We start from the raw sequence: 18,043 nt of genomic DNA on the forward strand, positions 1-18,043 counted from the left end.
AATTATTATGCAGAATAGACCATTATGCTGAATAGATGGTCGCCTCTTCCATCAGAAGAAAGTAAAGAAATGAGACAAATTATAACTTCTGAATACACACCTGCACATGCATGCATGCATACCGGTGCGCGCGCACACACACACACACACAGGCAATGTCCTTGGACTGGGCATAGCAAATCCAAAGTCAGTTATGTATATATCCTGGAGTTGTTGTTGTTGTTGATGTTGTTATCTCAAAGAGTATAAATTACCTATGATTCCTACAACATTAAGTAAAGTTACAATATCCAGAAGATAAATTATCACTTAGTCAAGGTAACATGAACATATAACAATGGTGGTCATTGTGTGAGTTCCAGACAACTGGGAAAAATCAGTCTAATACAGGAAATATCTAAAACGCAGACACTGTGCATGTTTTTGTAAATTGTTGACAGAAAATGGAACTCAGAAAAACATATTGCGTCACTAGCAAGCAGTTTAGTTCAGGGTTATTTCTTTTAATTATACGTTGAAAATGTAGCTAAATATTCAGCTTGCTAACTGGCAATCACCACGGATGACAAGGACGAATAGAATCGAGCAGCATGACCTGGGCGGTGATGATGCTGCTACTAAATAGGACTTACGAGTTTCCATGGTTACTATTGCCTGAAGTGCTCAGTAAGTCCGGCAGGGGGCAGAATGCGTTCCTCATTTATGCAGCTAATTTGGTCCACGAAGCAACAGAACCCTCAAACACATTTTGAGGGAAGGGACGTTGGATGTACTAGCGACTGTTTGCTCCACTCAGGCTGTACAAATTGTATATTCCAATTGCTTCCCACATTTCGAGTATGAAAACATGGCGGTAAAAAGCAGAAAGCAAGGCGTCCGAGATCAGCCACAGCAGAGAACAGACCGAGAGAAAAGTCAATTTGTGCCAGCTCAGAACACCGGCAAAGCCAAGCGACCGGGCAAAGAAAACAGCTTGCTTCAGAATAAAAACGGACTATTTCCCGGAACTGTATTCATAAGAAACAAACTGGGCCTTGGCCCGACAGTTTTTATTAAAATCGGATTCAGCGTTATTTTGGGTAAGGGACGCTGCTTTGTCTTGATGTCCAGCTATCAAGTTAACGTTAGCTAGTGTGAAAACTAAAAGCACTCTAGCCACGGTCGCCAGTAGCTTCTAAGTAGTGTGCAGTGTGCTAATGCTAACAGCTTTGATGTGTACGTTTCCTTTAGTTCATAATATATCTGGGATCTTTTGCCATGTCTTTGCGATACACTGGACAGCAAACCTCATATTAACCTTAACGTGCCACATTACCTAACCAGCTAGCTAACTGTCGAATACTACCTAACGTAACTTAACATAGTTTGACTCCCGCACTTAAAAGCTTAGATTAGTTTACGTGGGTACCGCTAGCTAGCTAGTGTAGTGCTGATGTAACAAGGCTAGTGTTGTTTCCACCCATGCTACTCAAACATAACCGTTAGCTTACCGAAGGTTAGCTGCCCAAAGTAGCATACAAGAGGCTTGCTGTCTGTTGTTAGCAAGTACAACTACAGTATGTAGCAACGTGGCTAATTGCTAACGCTTGAAAGAAATAGCTACCAAACGGGTGGTCACCACTCGTGAGACATTTGTCTGTGTGCTATCTTAAGTGCGGACGAAGCTGACTTCAGTAACGTTAATGTTGTTTAATATACTAGCTAACTGCATATTCCAGGCAGGTTGCATGTAGTACTAGCTATCTGTGTGATGTTAATTCCATCCTAACCAAGATTGCTAGGTAAATGGCAACCTGAACTAGCCAACACACAGCAAGCTAAGTTCGCTATTCCGTGTAAAGTCTGATTGCAGACTCGCTGGATAGCGACAGCGTGAATATTATTTATGGTAATTTGCGTAACGCCGTTAAGTAGTCGTATTATTAATATTGCTATTACACGGTAATTATCAATCAAAGCGATTCTTACTTTAATAATTGCTCCTAATTTGACTGCCTTGCTAAGTGACATTATGAAAGAATTGATTCACAGTCATTATAAATGACAGTACAGCTAATCGAACTCGCTCTTTAACATAGAGCGCTATGTAATTGATGTTTCAAAGTGAAAACTTATGATGAATGTCATTAGGCAGGGAATTTACTGTTTATTGCACTTGTTGTCACTACAAAACTGTTGCAAACGTCATTCTAGCTGTTCATGTTGGGCAAGTACTGTTATTGACCCGAGACAAGTATTCTCTGTTTGCTTAGGACACAAAAAATGGATCAATACTAGCTTTTAATCAGCTAATATTCTTGTTTAACTTACAGCTGCTGTGGCGGGTATTATACATTGGTAAGTACAGTATACCACGACCGGTTTACACACCATAACGTTAATTAAAATGTACGTATTGTGCATCTTCACCACTTCGAGGCATTGAATAATCATTGTTTTTGATTAGGTACCATCTTTATTACCTTTTTGAGAATGACAGACATTTTTCACACTTGTCGACGTTGGAAAAGGAGATGGCATTTCGAACAGAAATGGTAAGGAGCTGGGGAAGAATGTAAGTAAGCTTTGTCAAACTAACATCGATAATTCATATTATTTATATTAAGGGGACATGCAAAGTGATTTTTTTTATCCCGTAATGTTTTTTTGTTTGAACTTGTGACTAGAAGACATGTTTATATGGAGGATGAAAAATCATATGTTGGTGGCAACATATGTTTATTTCTCTTTGTACTCTCTTTGTCTTAAGTTCATTGACAATATGGTGTCATGGTGACATGGGGAACCAAGTTATGTCTCCACCCCAGAACAGTGGCTTATCCACATAGGGCTGGTAGCATGACAAACTATTTTTAGTGCTCTTCCTGGCAATGTCACACTACCTCAGACACATGATTTCTACTCTGCACGTATACTCAACCATAACCGCCTACATTTAACAGCTCAGCATTGCCTCCTAAGCAGTTCAGTTTCATGTGCAAACCAAGAAGTGCATTGTTTGCACCCATCATCATCATCATTGTTTTATACTGAAGGGAAACATTCAAACTCCTTTCTCTGTTGCAGGGTCTTTATTACTCCTATTTTAAGACCATTATTGAAGCTCCATCTTTCCTGGACGGGCTGGTTTTGATAATGAACGATCGCCTAACAGAATACCCCCTGGTTATCAACACCCTGAAGAGGTTCAATCTGTACCCAGAGGTGGGCACCATATTCCTCATGAAGCATTTGCCAGTTTTTCCCCTGGTGACTCTGCTCTGTCATATCCATTGTGATTCTCTAACAGCGCTACAAAGAGAACATGAGTAGGCCTATAGTTTTAAATGTGATGCCACTGTGGTGACAGAGGTGGCTCTTAAGGGACTAACGGGTATGTGAAAGAAAAAATAACATTATCTGCTGCTAAATAACTTCTCTTCACTATTGTTTTGCTGGTTTGTGGTTTTGGTTATATTCCTAAATGTGGCTAGACCTATAGCCTATCAAGACTTTCCACTGTTCCTTTCAGGGTCCTTTAATGCATGCTTCCTATAAACAGCCTGACTGCACAAGTGATATCATTGGCATCAGTTACAGGCCATTTTGTTGCTGACTCGTATCTTCAGTATCGGTGAATTATAGCCCCTTGATTTGGCAAGAGAAGGGATACAATCCAAGAGGAGTAAAGAGCCAGCCGATGGACTGTTTCAAATCACTATTTTAAATGGATCACTCATTATCAATGGATCACTGGTATCATTAATTCTAGCTGTCTAAGATGGAGCTCAGGTTTTGACTGTGATAGAATATGCCTTCTAAGAGTTGAATCATTGGCTCATAATTGCCTTGATTTGAATCTGCATGTTGGAGGAAGTGTAATTGATGTTATTGTTCTCTTTAGTTCCGAGGGGAAGGGTAGAGTCGTATCTCTTGCTGTGAGGGAAATCTATCGTGCAGTATAAGAGGAAGAAAGGGGGAGAAACGTGTCTCCCAGACGGTCTTTTTTTTGCGGGTTGATTCTCCCACACGGGGAGAAGTAACTTTCTCACCAAACATTATTGAAGCTGCCGTATTCCGTCCTCTCTCGGTAATCCCCTCTTCAGTGTGTAATCCCCCTGCACCCCCTCCCGCCCATCTCCGCAGGTGGTACTGGCCAGCTGGTACAGAATCTACACAGGTATAATGGACTTCTTCGGGGTGACCACCAAGATGTGCTGGTCGGTCAACCGGGGGGAGGGCCTGACTCCGGTCGACAGCTGTGAAGGTACAAAAGCAATCCTGTTTACTGTGGAGATGCCCTCATTCCTCTCTCTCCGCTCCCGAACGCTGTGACGCAGCCGGGCGCTGCTTTGGTACACATGCCAATCCTCTCCTCCCTTTGTCCTCACGGAATTTCCACAGATGCACCTTTCCTACCATTTCATTCCAAAGACAGTGATTCAGTCTGATCTGTTAAATGTTACTTTTGTGTTCATGCAATACTTTTTTGACTGCACAGTATTTTTTAAAAACCCTCAACATTATGGTTCAGAATAAGTATCTTTGAATGATCTTTTATGTTTTTCCATAGTGTTAATGAGAACTCTTCCCCTTTTCACAAGCTTCATTTTCTTTTCTGCACAGTGAAAAATGTGCGAAAGCACATTAACTTAAAATAACTCCAAGGTGCTAATATAACACGCTGAGAATTTACATCTTTATAAGTCTGTTCCCTTTTTGGGATGACACAGAACAGAAAGGTCAAAATGGCATCATGCCATGGATTATGTACTTGTGAAGTTGTGACTAATTACTGCATTTTTTAAAATAAGCTAAAACATGCTAAAAAAATGCTTGAGTGCTATTAGTGAGCCCTTAGGCCTGATCCTCTTTAAGCTGAAGTGTGCTTTATTTAAAGTCCTTTGCGTAAATTTTTAAAAATATTCTGTTCTGTGTCCTTACATAATGGACCTCCGTTTGTAGGAAAACAGCAATGCTTGAACATTCCTTGGTTCCAGGTTCAGTACGAATGGCTTTGCTGGAAGAATGAATACTAGTATCAGTTTAAGCGATTCCGTTGTGAATCATCCTCACCACGTCTCTGTTTGGTGATCTCCCCAACAGGTATGGGAGACCCCGCCTACTTTTACGTGACCTTCGTCTTTCTGCTGAACGGGCTCATGATGAGCCTGTTTTTCGTGTATGGGGCATATTTAAGGTAAGCCTGTTGTCTGGGATCACTACTCTGTGGATAAGCATGACTTGTGTCCACCTTGAGGAGAGAGTAGTTTAAGAACAAATCAGTAATGAGCATAGAACAGGGGCAAATAAACCAAAGGTGGTGTGAGCCTTCAGACTTTGCTGCTTCTAGCATGCAACTGCTGTTCCAGCCTATTTATCATTTCTGAGTGGCGAGTGAAAGAAATGTGAGAATTGTAGACGTCACAGCTTTTAATCTAGCTATAGTCATCAGTCACCTGGCTTTTTTTAAACCTCAGGCTTGATCTGTCACTGATAAAATGGTAGTCAGCGCTGTCTCTCTTCCTGCCTTTCCAGTGGCAGTCGACTCGGGGGCGTGGTCACAGTCCTCTGCTTCTTCTTCAACCACGGAGAGGTGAATGGTGGAAACTGGCGCTGCGGTGTTGTGCATTGTTCTCTGTGTGAGGGTCCAGCCCTTACACAGCAGCGGTGGTTTGTCCCTATCTGGGTCTGACAGGCTGCCTCCGTGCCTGAGCCGCTGCGTTCTCCATTAAAGATAAATAGGCTGACATTTCAGCATTGCATTAGGGCTCAGAAATGCACAGACGCCCTGTAGAGTTTTTTTTTTTGTCAACAGTGTTCACTTACAACTGCATTCAATGCCAGAGTCTATGTTATTTCTCACTGTATAGTTGCTATATTTATATTATAATAAAAATAAAGATGTACATTATGATAAAAATTACACCATACTTTATATCACAAAATCTAGCACTGCAATGAAATGGCTGTCTTACCTCTGTACACATGCATATATGTGTGATAGGCACACACATCTCTCTCTCTCTCTCTCTCTCTCTCTCTCTCTCTGGGTAGAGCACTCGGGTCATGTGGACACCTCCATTGCGTGAGAGCTTCTCCTACCCCTTCCTGGTGCTGCAGATGCTGCTGGTGACCCACATCCTCCGGTAGGGGAAGATCAGGGCTGTTGGACAGAGCAGGGTCTGCCTCTCTTCCTGTGGGGAAGGGGCTCTCTTCCATATCGGCCATATAGCGCATTATACCAGCAGCAAATGCGGCTTAAATCCTCAAACCGAACTCACAGGAGGACACCCTGTTTTCAGAGTGGGGCATTTCAGTACAGGAAGTACAACTCTCCATCCACATCCTGTCAACTTCCTGCCCCTAGCTGACTGATCAGTGTGTGATGGACCCCCTCCACACACTGTACATTAGGCACAAGGTTACACATTAACAGCAGCTCTTCCCTTCTCTGACCTGCACCTTTTTGAAATGGCTAAATTACGTATATTAATGAGTGGCTCCCCTAAGTACTTGTGCTGCAGTACCTTTGCTTTACCATCAGATGTCACTAGTGAGAGTCTGTGAGAGAAGCTGCAGCCCCTGAGGTGTGCCCGTGTGTGTGTCTTTATTTATTTGAACAGGAGCAGGAGCCCGGGACGAAAGGCATTCTTTGCGCTCGGAATCTCCAATGTCTTTTTCGTGCTGCCATGGCAATTTGCCCAGTTTGTTTTACTCACACAGGTAAGAGGGAGAGGACAAAGGCACTGAAGGTCAGCATCCCATGCATGCACGCTACCTCCCACACGCCTTCCTGGCAGTGGGACTGCATCAGCCTGGCCTCGGTCATTCATAACATAAAAGTGTTTTGAAAGCAAAGATTTAAGTGTATCCATAGGCCAGATGCAAAATGTAAATATAAATGTGCTGCAGTATGGATGAAAAAAATCAAGGAAGAGAAAATAAATAAAGTCATGTCAGATTTTCACTTAAGGGAATATTCTTTTATGTAAAGACTGATTGCAGTTCTCTCATTTCAGATTGCCTCATTGTTTGCCTCTTACATTTTGGGGTACCTTACCCCAGCCAGGATGCAGTCCCTCTTGGTCACCCACATGGTAAGGATCTTTAGTGATGCCATCCTGCCCTGTTAGTGAACAGTGTTAGCAAAATGTGTCTGTGCAAATTATGAGCTTTTTTATAGAGTAGCAGACAAACACAGAGCTATTTTCTAGAGAAGTAGACATAAGCTCTTCTCCAGAGAAGCAGACAAATGCTGAGCTCTTTTCCAGAAAAGCAGACACTGAGCTCTTCTCCAGAGAAACAGACAAACACTGAGCTCTTCTCCAGAAAAGCAGACAAACGCTGAGCTCTTCTCCAGAAAAGCAGACAAACGCTGAGCTCTTCTCCAGAGAAGCAGACAAACGCTGAGCTCTTCTCCAGAGAAGCAGACAAACGCTGAGCCCTTCTCCAGAGCAGCAGACAAACGCAGAGCCCTTCTCCAGAGCAGCAGACAAACGCTGAGCCCTTCTCCAGAGAAGCAGACAAACGCAGATCCCTTCTCCAGAGCAGCAGACAAACGCTGAGCCCTTCTCCAGAGAAGCAGACAAACGCTGAGCCCTTCTCCAGAGAAGCAGACAAACGCTGAGCCCTTCTCCAGAGAAGCAGACAAACGCTGAGCCCTTCTCCAGAGAAGCAGACAAACGCAGATCCCTTCTCCAGAGCAGCAGACAAACGCTGAGCCCTTCTCCAGAGAAGCAGACAAACGCTGAGCCCTTCTCCAGAGAAGCAGACAAACGCAGAGCCGATTGCTTGCCAGCTCTGTGGCACTCGACGGCCGCGGCAGAGGGGAAGAGTGTGTGGGTGTGTTAAGCAAATTCAGCCCACGCCCGTCGCCAAGAGGAAGCAGGGGACTTTCGGCAGCCAGATTGCTCCAGCATCTGCACTGCTCAGCCCGTGGAGCCGCACGCGCTCAGCTCACACAAAGCGGAGCCGCGTAGCGCAGGTCGTGTAGCAGCTGAAGGAAAGCAGCGCCGCTGTGAATAAATCATGCTCTCTACTGGGTCTGAGGAGTGAAAATAGGCTGGCGAGCATCATCTCTTCACTAGCCTCAGATTTATCAGTGACCCACTTTTAAATCCCCTCTTTGTGTAACGTACGGTTATGAACGCATGCATCGTGTTTTTCTGTGCCGCACATTTAAGAAAGTGGGAGGAAGCGTGTTGTTGACTCAACACTGTGGATTGGGGGTCTTTTGTTTTGTCTCTCTCCAGGCCTCGTTGGGGGTCTGCTTCGTGCTCATGTTTGGGAATTCGATGCTTCTGACATCGTTCTACGCCTCCTCGCTGGTCTCCATTTGGGTGAGTGGAGCATGTTGTCGGATGCCGAACTCCCGCTGATTGGCATTAACAAACGATTCATGCTGTGTGCAGTGATGAGGTAAAATGGAGTGATGATTGCGTCGAGTGCTTCTCCCACAAATGATTTTTTTTTTTCAGGGGATAATCGCTTTCAGGGACATAATTGGCAGGCTCTGCAAACCAGGAGTCATTACATGGGTAAAGAGAGACTTTTTGCTCTCCCATCAGCAATATCGCCTTTCTAAAAAAAATGGGGATTAGAATTTCTTGGTTCAGTTTTGTTTTAAGTGGAAAACCTAGCTGGAAAAAAATGGAGAACTATGTTAAACGCAGGTCAAAAAAAGCTGGTGTTAGCTAAACAAATTCATAAAAATCAGCAGATGATGTTTTTGAGGTGGTATTTATCATGTGCAGTTTCAATCATAAAAGCTCAGTTGAGGCTTGTCTTCTTATTGCACGATGCCTTGTGCTTTGATTGCTCAGGTCATGCAGAGTCTTGCATGGGTGGGCTCCACAGTCACTCTCAAATTCCTGATGTCCGCCATTTTTGGAGCGTCAGACGACGTGAGTAAATCCCACAGATAAGTTCCCTAGCATTTCAGCAAAACTTCAGCTCCAAGCGATGCCCCAAACACCTTTGCCTTTTGAACGTCACGTAATGATTCCAGTTGTAAATCTGCGAGCGTTTGGCTGTCCTGGAAATCCAGTCTTTTACCCTGTCTGAACACTATAAGGGAGTGCCCTGTCACTTCCCCACCCCCACGTCTGCCCCCCCCCCCCCACACAAGGTTCCCTGAGGCCACAGATTAATCATGCCTTCATTTCCAAAGGTGGCGCATTGACTTGCTGTGAGCACTTGTGGCGTGATTGATTGATGGATTGATTGTGTGCACCCCGTCCCCAGGCCCACATAAGCAGCCTGATCAAGTCCAAGTTCAGCAGCTACAGGGACTTTGACACCATGATGTACACGTGCGCCGCCGAGTTCGACTTCATGGAGCTGGAGGTAGGCCGTGGTTTTCAGAAACGTCTAGCTGGTGAAATCTTTCCCCACAAACCCCAGCAAACCAGCTCGACCTACTTTTCTCGCATAGTTATGCGTGGAAAACGATCTGCTTTTATCAAGGTGGTGTTTATCCCTTCCAGCGATTATTATAGTCCCAATTCTCAAAAAGGTCACAAAAGTAATTTCACAGTGAAATTGAAATGTTTATTTGTCTGGATTTTATGCATCACTGCATGTTTTTTACATTCTAAATGGGTACAATGATGCTCTATTTCCAGACTCTCCTGAAGTACATAAAGACCTTACTGCTACCTGTCAACCTGCTTGTCCTCACAGTCATCGCTGTAAAGGTGATACTTTTTATTTTACTGTCCTCTCTTAATTATGTGTCAGAATTGGAGATTTAAAGTGATTGTGTCGGTTCTGACATCAAAGCAATAAGCTAATAGCGGCAGTTGGGATTCAGTTGGGAGGTTTGGCAGATAGAAGGCAGTTTATACGGGCAGGTTAGGAGAGGGCTGTGGAGTGGAATCGGCTCAAAGTATTATTTGTGTGCGTATGAATGCTCTTTGTTGCCTGTGCTTCCCCTTCTCCAGACAATGCAGGACATTTGGAGGTTTTTAAGACGGGGTGAAATGAGCCCCCCCAAGCCCGAGCAGGATGCTTCTGAACAGTAAGGGCTTCTTTTCTGGGCATCTGTAGCAGCTAGCATCCACCTGCCGCCGCTGGGTTTGGTGTTTGCTGCTTTGGTAACCGAACATAATGAAGCGTGAAATTAGATTTTGCACAGCGCGTTTGGTAGAATAATTGTGTTTTCTTAAATATAGCTGCGGACGTTGAGTCGTTCCAAGTTCTCTGCGTGAACGCGGATTGTGCGGAAGTTGGTAACGCTAATCACTGAGCTGAATGTGCTTTCTCGGTGCTGCTCTCTCTCTCCCTCTCTCACTGCCTCTCTTCCTCCTGTTCCAGCACTGCACTGTTTGCAAACGGAGAGGTAAGCCCTTTACCCGTACTCCCCGCAAACATGGCCACGGTTCCAGTACAGTAGAGGTGCCAAGCTCAATCATACCAAGGCCCGTGTAGAGAACTGTCAGTCAAATCAAGAGCCAGTTGTGTAGTGCTATTCTGGAATGTGATGGCTAGCCTTTTCTGATCAACAGTAGTAGCAGCAAACAATAGTAAAATATAAATGATTCCTCTGTTTTACAAAAATACTTAACTCATACGCATATTGAAAGAACAAGGAAGTTGCTCCTGTGCTTTTTGTTGCAGAGGTGCAAGCGACAAACATGCGTCCCATTTAGCGGAAGGAAAAATATGTTTAAAAAAAAGTGTGAAAGCTCAAATTTGCTAGTTGAAGTTTGAATTTGCTAGTTGAGCACAATGTTACAGTGCAAAAACCGGAACTTTACTTTGCACCTTTGTTGGCCACCCCCTTCCCTCATCAATGCTGCGTAGCATGACCACGGCACTGCACAGCGCCCCCTGTGTTGCAAATGAATATTGCCACTGACTAAACATCTACACTATCGCGGGACAAATTTAATCTGAATCGATATGCTGGCCGGTTCAGAATTCGTGGGGGCCTTATCTGGCTTGCTCTACACTGTGCTTTTAATGTCTGCCTGTGTGCTTTTCCTTTCTGTCCATTGATACCGTATGAAGACATTCGCATATACATTCAACAACACAGTTCAGTCAGCTGGGATTTCTGGGTAACAGAGTCCCTTTTGAGAGCCTTTCCCAAGTATACATTTATTTGAGTTTACTAAAAAATAAATTCTATATGTGTAGGAGAATTCCTATATATAAATATGCATTTACCCATGCTTGTGTGTATAGATACACTTGTATACATAAAGCATGTTAGCACTGATTAGCGTGTAGGCATGTGTGAATAAAGTGCAGTTGTATTGTGGGTATAGTCTCAGGCCTGCCGTGGTCGTATTCTGCTTGTGTTTTTGTCTCTCCTTGCCGCAGCGTTCATCTAAGAGATCCGTGATAATCCTCTTCCCTTCAGCAGTCTTCATTGTGTGCATCATTGGCTTATAATGAAGCGTAGTTATTTACTGGCAGCGCAATCCTTCGCTCACCTCTCTCTCTCATTTCTTTTTCTTTCTCCCGCTCCCTACCTCCCCCCCCCCCCCTCTCTCAGTTGGTGTATCATTCCCTGCAGCTGGTGGCGTTCACCGTGCTGGCTGTCCTCATAATGAGACTGAAGCTGTTCCTCACTCCTCACATGTGTGTAATGGCCTCGTTAGTCTGCTCCCGTCAGGTAACGGCATAATGAGCCATTTGGGTGCTTAACGAGCGAGCGCTCCCGGGTTTCTCCTGCGGCTCAAAGTGTTTTCATCAGAAAAGGTCATGCACGGGCTGCCGGGTAGCTCACCCCGTAAAAGCGCTGTTTGCAGTGCATGAGTGAGCACCTCGGTCTCGGGTCAAATCCCACCCGTGCCAGTGCCTACTGTGGCTGATAGCCCATGAGGGGTGTCGCCCAAGCCATATATGGGGGATTCATTCAGTGGAGATAGCTATGTTTGTTGCTCGAGCGACCCCTGAGCACGCGTATGATTGGGTCTCCTCCACCCTCGGTCGGCTTGTGGCTGCATTGTGAGCAGAAGCAGACGGCTGACACTGCGTCAGAGGAGAACTGTGAGTTGTCTTCACTTTCCCAAGCTGGCAGCAGCACGCTTGTACATAGTTTGTGAATTTTACATTCCAAATAAAGCATCTGAGTGGAGGATGCTGGGATATGTAGGTGCTACAGTCGGTTGAAAGTGATCAGGATGTGGGGTCTAATTGCCAGTGGAGCAAGCTGCCATCTGTGTGGCTCAGAGCGCTTCGGCAGCCCCTTTCATGAGGCAGAATGCGAAAGCGCTCAGCGCTCTCCAGGGACGGCGGTATCGCTCACTGCCAAAGTGCCTAGTTAAGTGCCGCCATTGTGGCTCTCCAGGGCTCATTACCGGCATTATAGTTAATTCTGCAGTGCGCTTAAGGGCTTCTGTTTACCAACTGCGCATGCAGATGTGCTGCAGCACCAGCAATGCATAAAATCTCTCTCCCTTTCTCTAACGGAGATGCATTCTGCATAACCCCTATGTATCGCATGCTGCAAAATATAGCCTGAAATACACATTGAATCAACAATTTAATGTAGGGAAACTTATAAATCGTAGTTCAGCATTTCAAAATTTTGAAACATTAAATTTGAGTAACTGCTTATTCTGTTCATGTGAACTGGAGTGCTTAGTAGCCTGTGCTGCTGGCACTAATGCTATCTGGTCACATAGCTGGATATGGTGCGGTGGCTCTTGAGTAGTTTCTTAGCCCTGGCTGTGCTCGCTGTCTCTCTCAGCTCTTCGGCTGGATCGGGGAGAAGTACAGACAGCAGCTGCTGGTCTTCGGTCTGCTGTCTCTCATGGCCATACAGGGAGCGGCCAACCTGCAGAACCAGTGGGACATCATGGGAGAATTCAGCAACCTGCCGCAGGAGGAGCTGCTGGAGTGGATCAAGGACAACACCCAGCCGAGTGAGTGACATCATCAGCCTGCGCCTGGCACCTCGTACTGGGAGGCGAGAATATGGAGGGGCGATGTCACGTGCTGTGGTTGGGAGGGGGTCACTTTTACCCGCATGTGCAGTTTAACCTCAGGCTTTCCGAAGTTGAATTGTGGCAGTGGAATTAGAGTATGGAGGTAAGAGTTGGCTCAGGGAGTTTTCACCCTAATGCTAGGAAGTGTTAGAGTAAGTACAGAAGCTCTTATTGCTGGAAATGACTGACGAGCACTTGCTCCTGTCGTCTGCCCTCTTCAGATGCGGTGTTTGCTGGCGCCATGCCGACCATGGCCAGCGTGAAGCTGTCGGCCGTCAGGCCCATAGTGAACCACCCGCACTACGAGGACGCGGGACTCAGGCAAGTACTGACTGACTGACTGACTGGGGAGAGGGAGCCCTGCAGGAGGGTCTCTCCCAGCCCCCCCCCCCCCTGCCCATGCTGGCCCCACCCCCAGATGGGTCTGATTGCAGGCTGCTCATTGGCCCTGCGTGTGTGCAGGAGGAGCCAGAGGCCGCTCGGTCACTCCTCTGCCTTCTGCGGTCTGGTTTCAGGAAGAGGACCAAGCTGGTGTACGCCATGTACAGCCGCAAGCCAGCCGAGATCGTGAAGAGGAACCTGCTGAGGCTGGGCGTGGACTACTTCATCCTGGAGGACTCGTGGTGCACCAGGCGCTCCAGGTAACGCTCTAGGATTACGATCCTCTATGGTAGCGTCCTCTGACTGTTTCTCTCACTTTTCTCTTCTCTCACTCTTTTTCTCTCTCTCTCCCTCTCCCGTCCCCCCGCAGGCCTGGCTGCAGCATGCCTGAGATTTGGGATGTGGAGGACCCTCAGAACGCCGGTAAGGTCCCCCTGTGCACCCTGGTGTCCCAGGACCCCCGGCCCCACTTCAGAGCCGTCTTCCAGAACAGTGTTTACAAAGTGCTCCGAGTCCCCAGGGCTGCCAGCCACCACAGATAACAGCAGAGTCCTCCAGGGGCGGTGTTATCTGTGTAGCATCTTGGATTGGCCTCACGCGCAAAGGCAGCCACAGAAGAGCCTGACGCCCACACTCTGTACTTTGTTGAACTGAGCTGTTGCGTCCCGTTTTAGGTGACCTCACTGTACGTGCAATTCTGTCACTTTGGTTGCTGCTGTTCCCTCAGCCATCGGAGCACCAGGTTCAGCATTTTGCCATTTGAGTGAAAGCCTTTTACTGAGCGTGTCCTTTCCTGGGTTTAGTCACGGTCCGTGAGAGAGCTCAAGGGACGGTCAAAGAAAACCTAAGGTCCAAAAATGAATATTAATATATTTGACTCTGTATGTATTAGCTTACTCCCGTAGCGCTTGTTCGTTTTATTTTCCTCAATCAGTACACTCCAGTCAGCTGATGTTCTTTTTGACTTCCATAGGAATGGCCAAGATAGACAAACACAAAAAATACAGGTTTGGAACCAATTCCTCAGCTCCCTTGAACTCAAATGACTTCATTGTCAGGTAAACTCTGAAAACCTGCCACTGTTTCAAGATGAAACACTCCTTTCCTTTTCAGAGTGGGACTCCTGTAGTTTGGCAGCAGTATTGTGTGGGTTATTGCATTCAAGAGGGCTCAGATCAGGACTTTGTGAAGTTCATTGTAGGAGACTTCTTTTTTTAGCTGAGAAAAGTGACTAAACTGACTGAGGTTGCATAATGTTCGCATATCATGAAAACACTCAAATGGCAAATGAGGTGAACGTGAAAAATAATAACAGGTTCAAGTTTAGGAAACAAATGGTTTCCAAGTCTAGTGTCACCACTGTCTAATATGGAGTCTGAATAGGAGTTTTACTTGACTAATTGTAAACAGTGGTGAGTATTGGCTCTTAAATGAGCTATTACTCACTGGTAAGTTGTTCATAGATAAAAATATTCTAAACAGTGTTCAGTATGCACAAGCTCTAAAGTAGTATTCACAAATGTTTTATGCCATTCGCTTTGAATAATCGGGTAACTGTTTTGGTTTTGTTTATTTTGAACAGTCAGTACACCATCTGTGTAATGAGTAGCTGAAGACATTACCAATTCATTATGTTTTTAAGTCTGTTTTACTGTAAATCCTTCCTTTTCCTGTCACTGTTACAGTTGCCTTTTGCTGTGTTGGTATGTTTGGCTTGTCCTTGTCCACAGGAAGGTGCTTTTAGTTCCTTTTTGCCAAAGCCAGGGGTTCTGTCTCGTCAGCACATCCATCAGGGGACTGTAACCAATCTGCAGTGATATCTGTGCCCGTGAACTGGAGACTAATCTGTGACTAACTGCCCAGTTATCAGATACCTCAACCTCCACTAGACTCCTGGGAGGAGCTGCTATTGGCTGAATGGTCAGACAGTTGCCAAAGCTTTCCACCTTACGGTCTGCTAAACGGTCATAACCATTTGTAAATGCAAACTTCCTCATTTGCTTTTTATTTTTGCACAGGCACACCCCAAGCGTAAAATTACTTCTCTTTTTTTAACCACAGGGAGCCAATACAAACCTTCTTAAAATACTCTGAAAATGTCTGTATGCGTTTGATAGATTCAGCTGCTACTTATGAGGTTGATCAGAATGGACAGGCACCTCCTACTGCGTTGAACAAAGGGAGAAATATTTTGCGGTGGCTCTGGGTTTCATGTTACGCTTATAACGATATTGAAGCTTGCCAGTTTATTTGTAGTGTCATTCTAGTGCTACCAGTTTTCTCTTGTCAAAAAAAAAAAAACTGTGTGCGTCATTGTGTTTACATATTGCTACTTGGCTGGATGCCAGACCTCAGCTTCCCTTTTATCAAGATGCATTTAACTGTTGAGTAGAATGCTGCCGAATTGCACAAAAACAAACTGTGAAAAAATGCGCTGAAGGTCAAGCTGGAAGTAGATAAGGGGGGAGGGGCTCCTGAGGCAGAGAGGTGTTCTGGTGAGGAAGTCGTCTCAGTAGCAGCAGTGTAGCGGCTGCGCTGTAATTACTGGGTGATGGACATTGAGCGCATATCGCTATCTACAGTGTCCCTCTGCGAGTGGCTCACCCTCCAGCCCAGCCCAAATCGGGACCATGCTAGCTCGGGGATGCTGTTGCTCCTGAAAGACAGAGTACATAGCATGAAATCTCTTAACGAGGTTTTGGCAGCGCCCCTGAGCCGAGTTAGCGCCTCTCCCTTTCTCTGTGTTGGAGTGTAGCACTTAGTCTGCATCAGATCAGAGGCCCTGTAATTACAGCTCTGTTACTTCACAGCGTGACCAGCTTTGGGAATAGACTGCTAATGGAGAGCCCCCACCAGAGACCTCATTACAGACCCTCATCTCCCGAACTCTCGTACATCCCCTCAGACAGCTCTATCTGTGTTAAACAGCGGCCATTATAATCAAAACACTGTCCTGTCTTCTGGACGGGAGTGCAAGCCCCTGGTTTAATCGCCGACTGATTTTGCAAAAGATATCGAGCTGTCATGTTGTAACTTTTATCTTTGTAAAAGATTTACTGCCTTTTTAATTTACACATAGAATAAGCTGTTTGATCAGGACTCCTCACACGCGGGGATCGTAGCTCTGTGTACCCGATGGGTTTTGTTCTAGCGATCACCATGCCTGTCCAGCCATCTTTGATTTGAGAAGATCCCTTTAACAAAATGAAGTGTCAAGGCATAATTAGTCGCTCTTTTTTTAAATCGGGAAATATGCACGAGTACAGTACTATGTTTGCAGGAGGCTAATTTGAAAGCCTCCGTGCCCAGGAGTCACATCAATTACATGAGGGGGAACAATATTGTTCTGAGTAATTTAGCTGTGTTTGTTTGATATACATTTCTTATTAGATGGTTTAGTTGTGTTTTGCTTTCTGGTTTAGTTTTTCTTCTCTCAGTGCAGGGTGGGGGGGGGGGGGGGGGGTAAATCATCACACAAACCACTAGGGCTAAATTTTATTAACACTGCTGTTTATAATCAGGATTTTATGGGAATTTGCCTAGCTTTGTTAACGATATCTTTTCTACACTATCTATTTTGTCTGTATTTGAAATAAAATGTTTTTTCTCATCTTTGTCTGCTTAACTGGAGACTTCCCAAGAGGAGCTTTTGAAAGAGATTGTGAACAAGAACAAAGCCTTGAACTTGATTTTAACATTTAATGGACAGGAGAGATGATAGAGAAAATAGAGATGAAAATAACTCCCTTACTCTGTTCCTCACAGCCTGGTCCAGAATTATCAGAACTCAGGTCTGCCACCATTTTATAATGATTTTTCCCCCTGGTCTTTTTGGTTTTATTATTAATGGTCTGAGCAACAAAGGTCCTGGAACCCTTCAACCTTTTCTACCATTTTGAAAAAAAAACACATTTGATATAAAAACATGTGGCCACAAATTACAATATTGTCATAAAATTTAGGAATCATAAAAATAAAATGATAAATGAACCATTAAGGTCTACAGGCCTGTCACTTTGCATACATATTGGAAACCCTGCACGTACACTGTTTACACGATCCAGGGCCACTACTGGATTTTTCATGAATTCATAAAATTATTTTTTTTTTAATGACATCTAATGAAACATTACTCAAAGTTTCACCCAAAGTTGGTACACATCTCTGAACTTTCATATATTACATTTGTGATTCCTAAAATGGACTAATCCTGAACTTTGACTGTCCATCCTATAGGCTACACAATGAGAAACACTGTAATATGAATTCAAACTGTGCCAACGTATAAAAGTGATTTATTACCATTAAATTATGTTGACACCACAAGCTAAACAAAGTGCATAGTACAACAGTCAAATTTCTGCACCCCTAGGGCACACTGAACAATGATCTCGTCATGAAATACATACGAACATGAAAATAAATATATCCTTGGGGCATTTCTTCACAGATTTGGCCATGAGAGGTATTGTTAAAGTACATAAATTCTATAGGTTTCATTAGTAGCTCACATTTTAGGTTTGTATAGGCCATCGTGTCACTTAGTATTTATTGAATGCATTTTTCTTTTTCAAATTAATTACAATGCTTAACTGACCAGTTGCTGTGCTACTCAAGTGCTGAGTTACAACAAAAACCAACAGACTGATAAGAGAGAACTGATACGATTATTCAGGCAAGTACAATCACTGAATTATTTTAGCATTTCTCCCTGTACCAGTTGGGACTGGGTATTTGGTATC

At 44.6% G+C, this 18,043-nt stretch overlaps 1 protein-coding gene across 3 annotated transcripts; it reads left to right on the plus strand.

The window, feature by feature from the left end:
* The first annotated feature begins 697 nt into the window (after nucleotides 1-697).
* dpy19l1l (dpy-19-like 1, like (H. sapiens)) lies at nucleotides 698-16,911 on the plus strand. 3 transcript variants are annotated; one of them, XM_064343551.1, is made up of 22 exons: nucleotides 698-1,079; nucleotides 2,313-2,337; nucleotides 2,447-2,534; nucleotides 3,067-3,204; nucleotides 4,126-4,246; nucleotides 5,086-5,179; nucleotides 5,518-5,575; nucleotides 6,037-6,128; nucleotides 6,606-6,705; nucleotides 7,002-7,079; nucleotides 8,235-8,321; nucleotides 8,460-8,519; nucleotides 8,805-8,885; nucleotides 9,226-9,327; nucleotides 9,606-9,677; nucleotides 9,924-10,000; nucleotides 10,297-10,321; nucleotides 11,483-11,602; nucleotides 12,683-12,857; nucleotides 13,142-13,245; nucleotides 13,440-13,561; nucleotides 13,672-16,911. In XM_064343551.1, the coding sequence occupies exons 1-22, from the start codon at nucleotides 848-850 to the stop codon at nucleotides 13,841-13,843; spliced, it is 2,223 nt and encodes a 740-aa protein (XP_064199621.1). In that variant the 5' UTR covers nucleotides 698-847; the 3' UTR covers nucleotides 13,844-16,911. The 3 variants fall into 3 exon arrangements, with proteins under 3 accessions (XP_064199621.1, XP_064199629.1, XP_064199639.1); XM_064343559.1 differs by lacking the exons at nucleotides 9,924-10,000; nucleotides 10,297-10,321; XM_064343569.1 differs by lacking the exons at nucleotides 698-1,079; nucleotides 2,313-2,337 and having other exon boundaries at nucleotides 2,451-2,554.
* The last annotated feature ends 1,132 nt before the right edge of the window (nucleotides 16,912-18,043 follow it).

Source organism: Anguilla rostrata, chromosome 1 (genome assembly GCF_018555375.3).
Source record: "Anguilla rostrata isolate EN2019 chromosome 1, ASM1855537v3, whole genome shotgun sequence".
In the NCBI taxonomy this organism is placed as follows: Eukaryota; Metazoa; Chordata; class Actinopteri; order Anguilliformes; family Anguillidae; genus Anguilla; species Anguilla rostrata.

Coding starts and splice junctions, on each gene's coding strand:
- dpy19l1l (XM_064343551.1), top strand. CDS start 848: ATGGCGGTAAAAAGCAGAAAGCAAGGCGTCCGAGATCAGCCACAGCAG. Junction 10,001..10,296: donor GAGCAGGATGCTTCTGAACA/GTAAGGGCTTCT, acceptor CTCCTGTTCCAG/CACTGCACTGTTTGCAAACG. Junction 12,858..13,141: donor CAAGGACAACACCCAGCCGA/GTGAGTGACATC, acceptor TGCCCTCTTCAG/ATGCGGTGTTTGCTGGCGCC.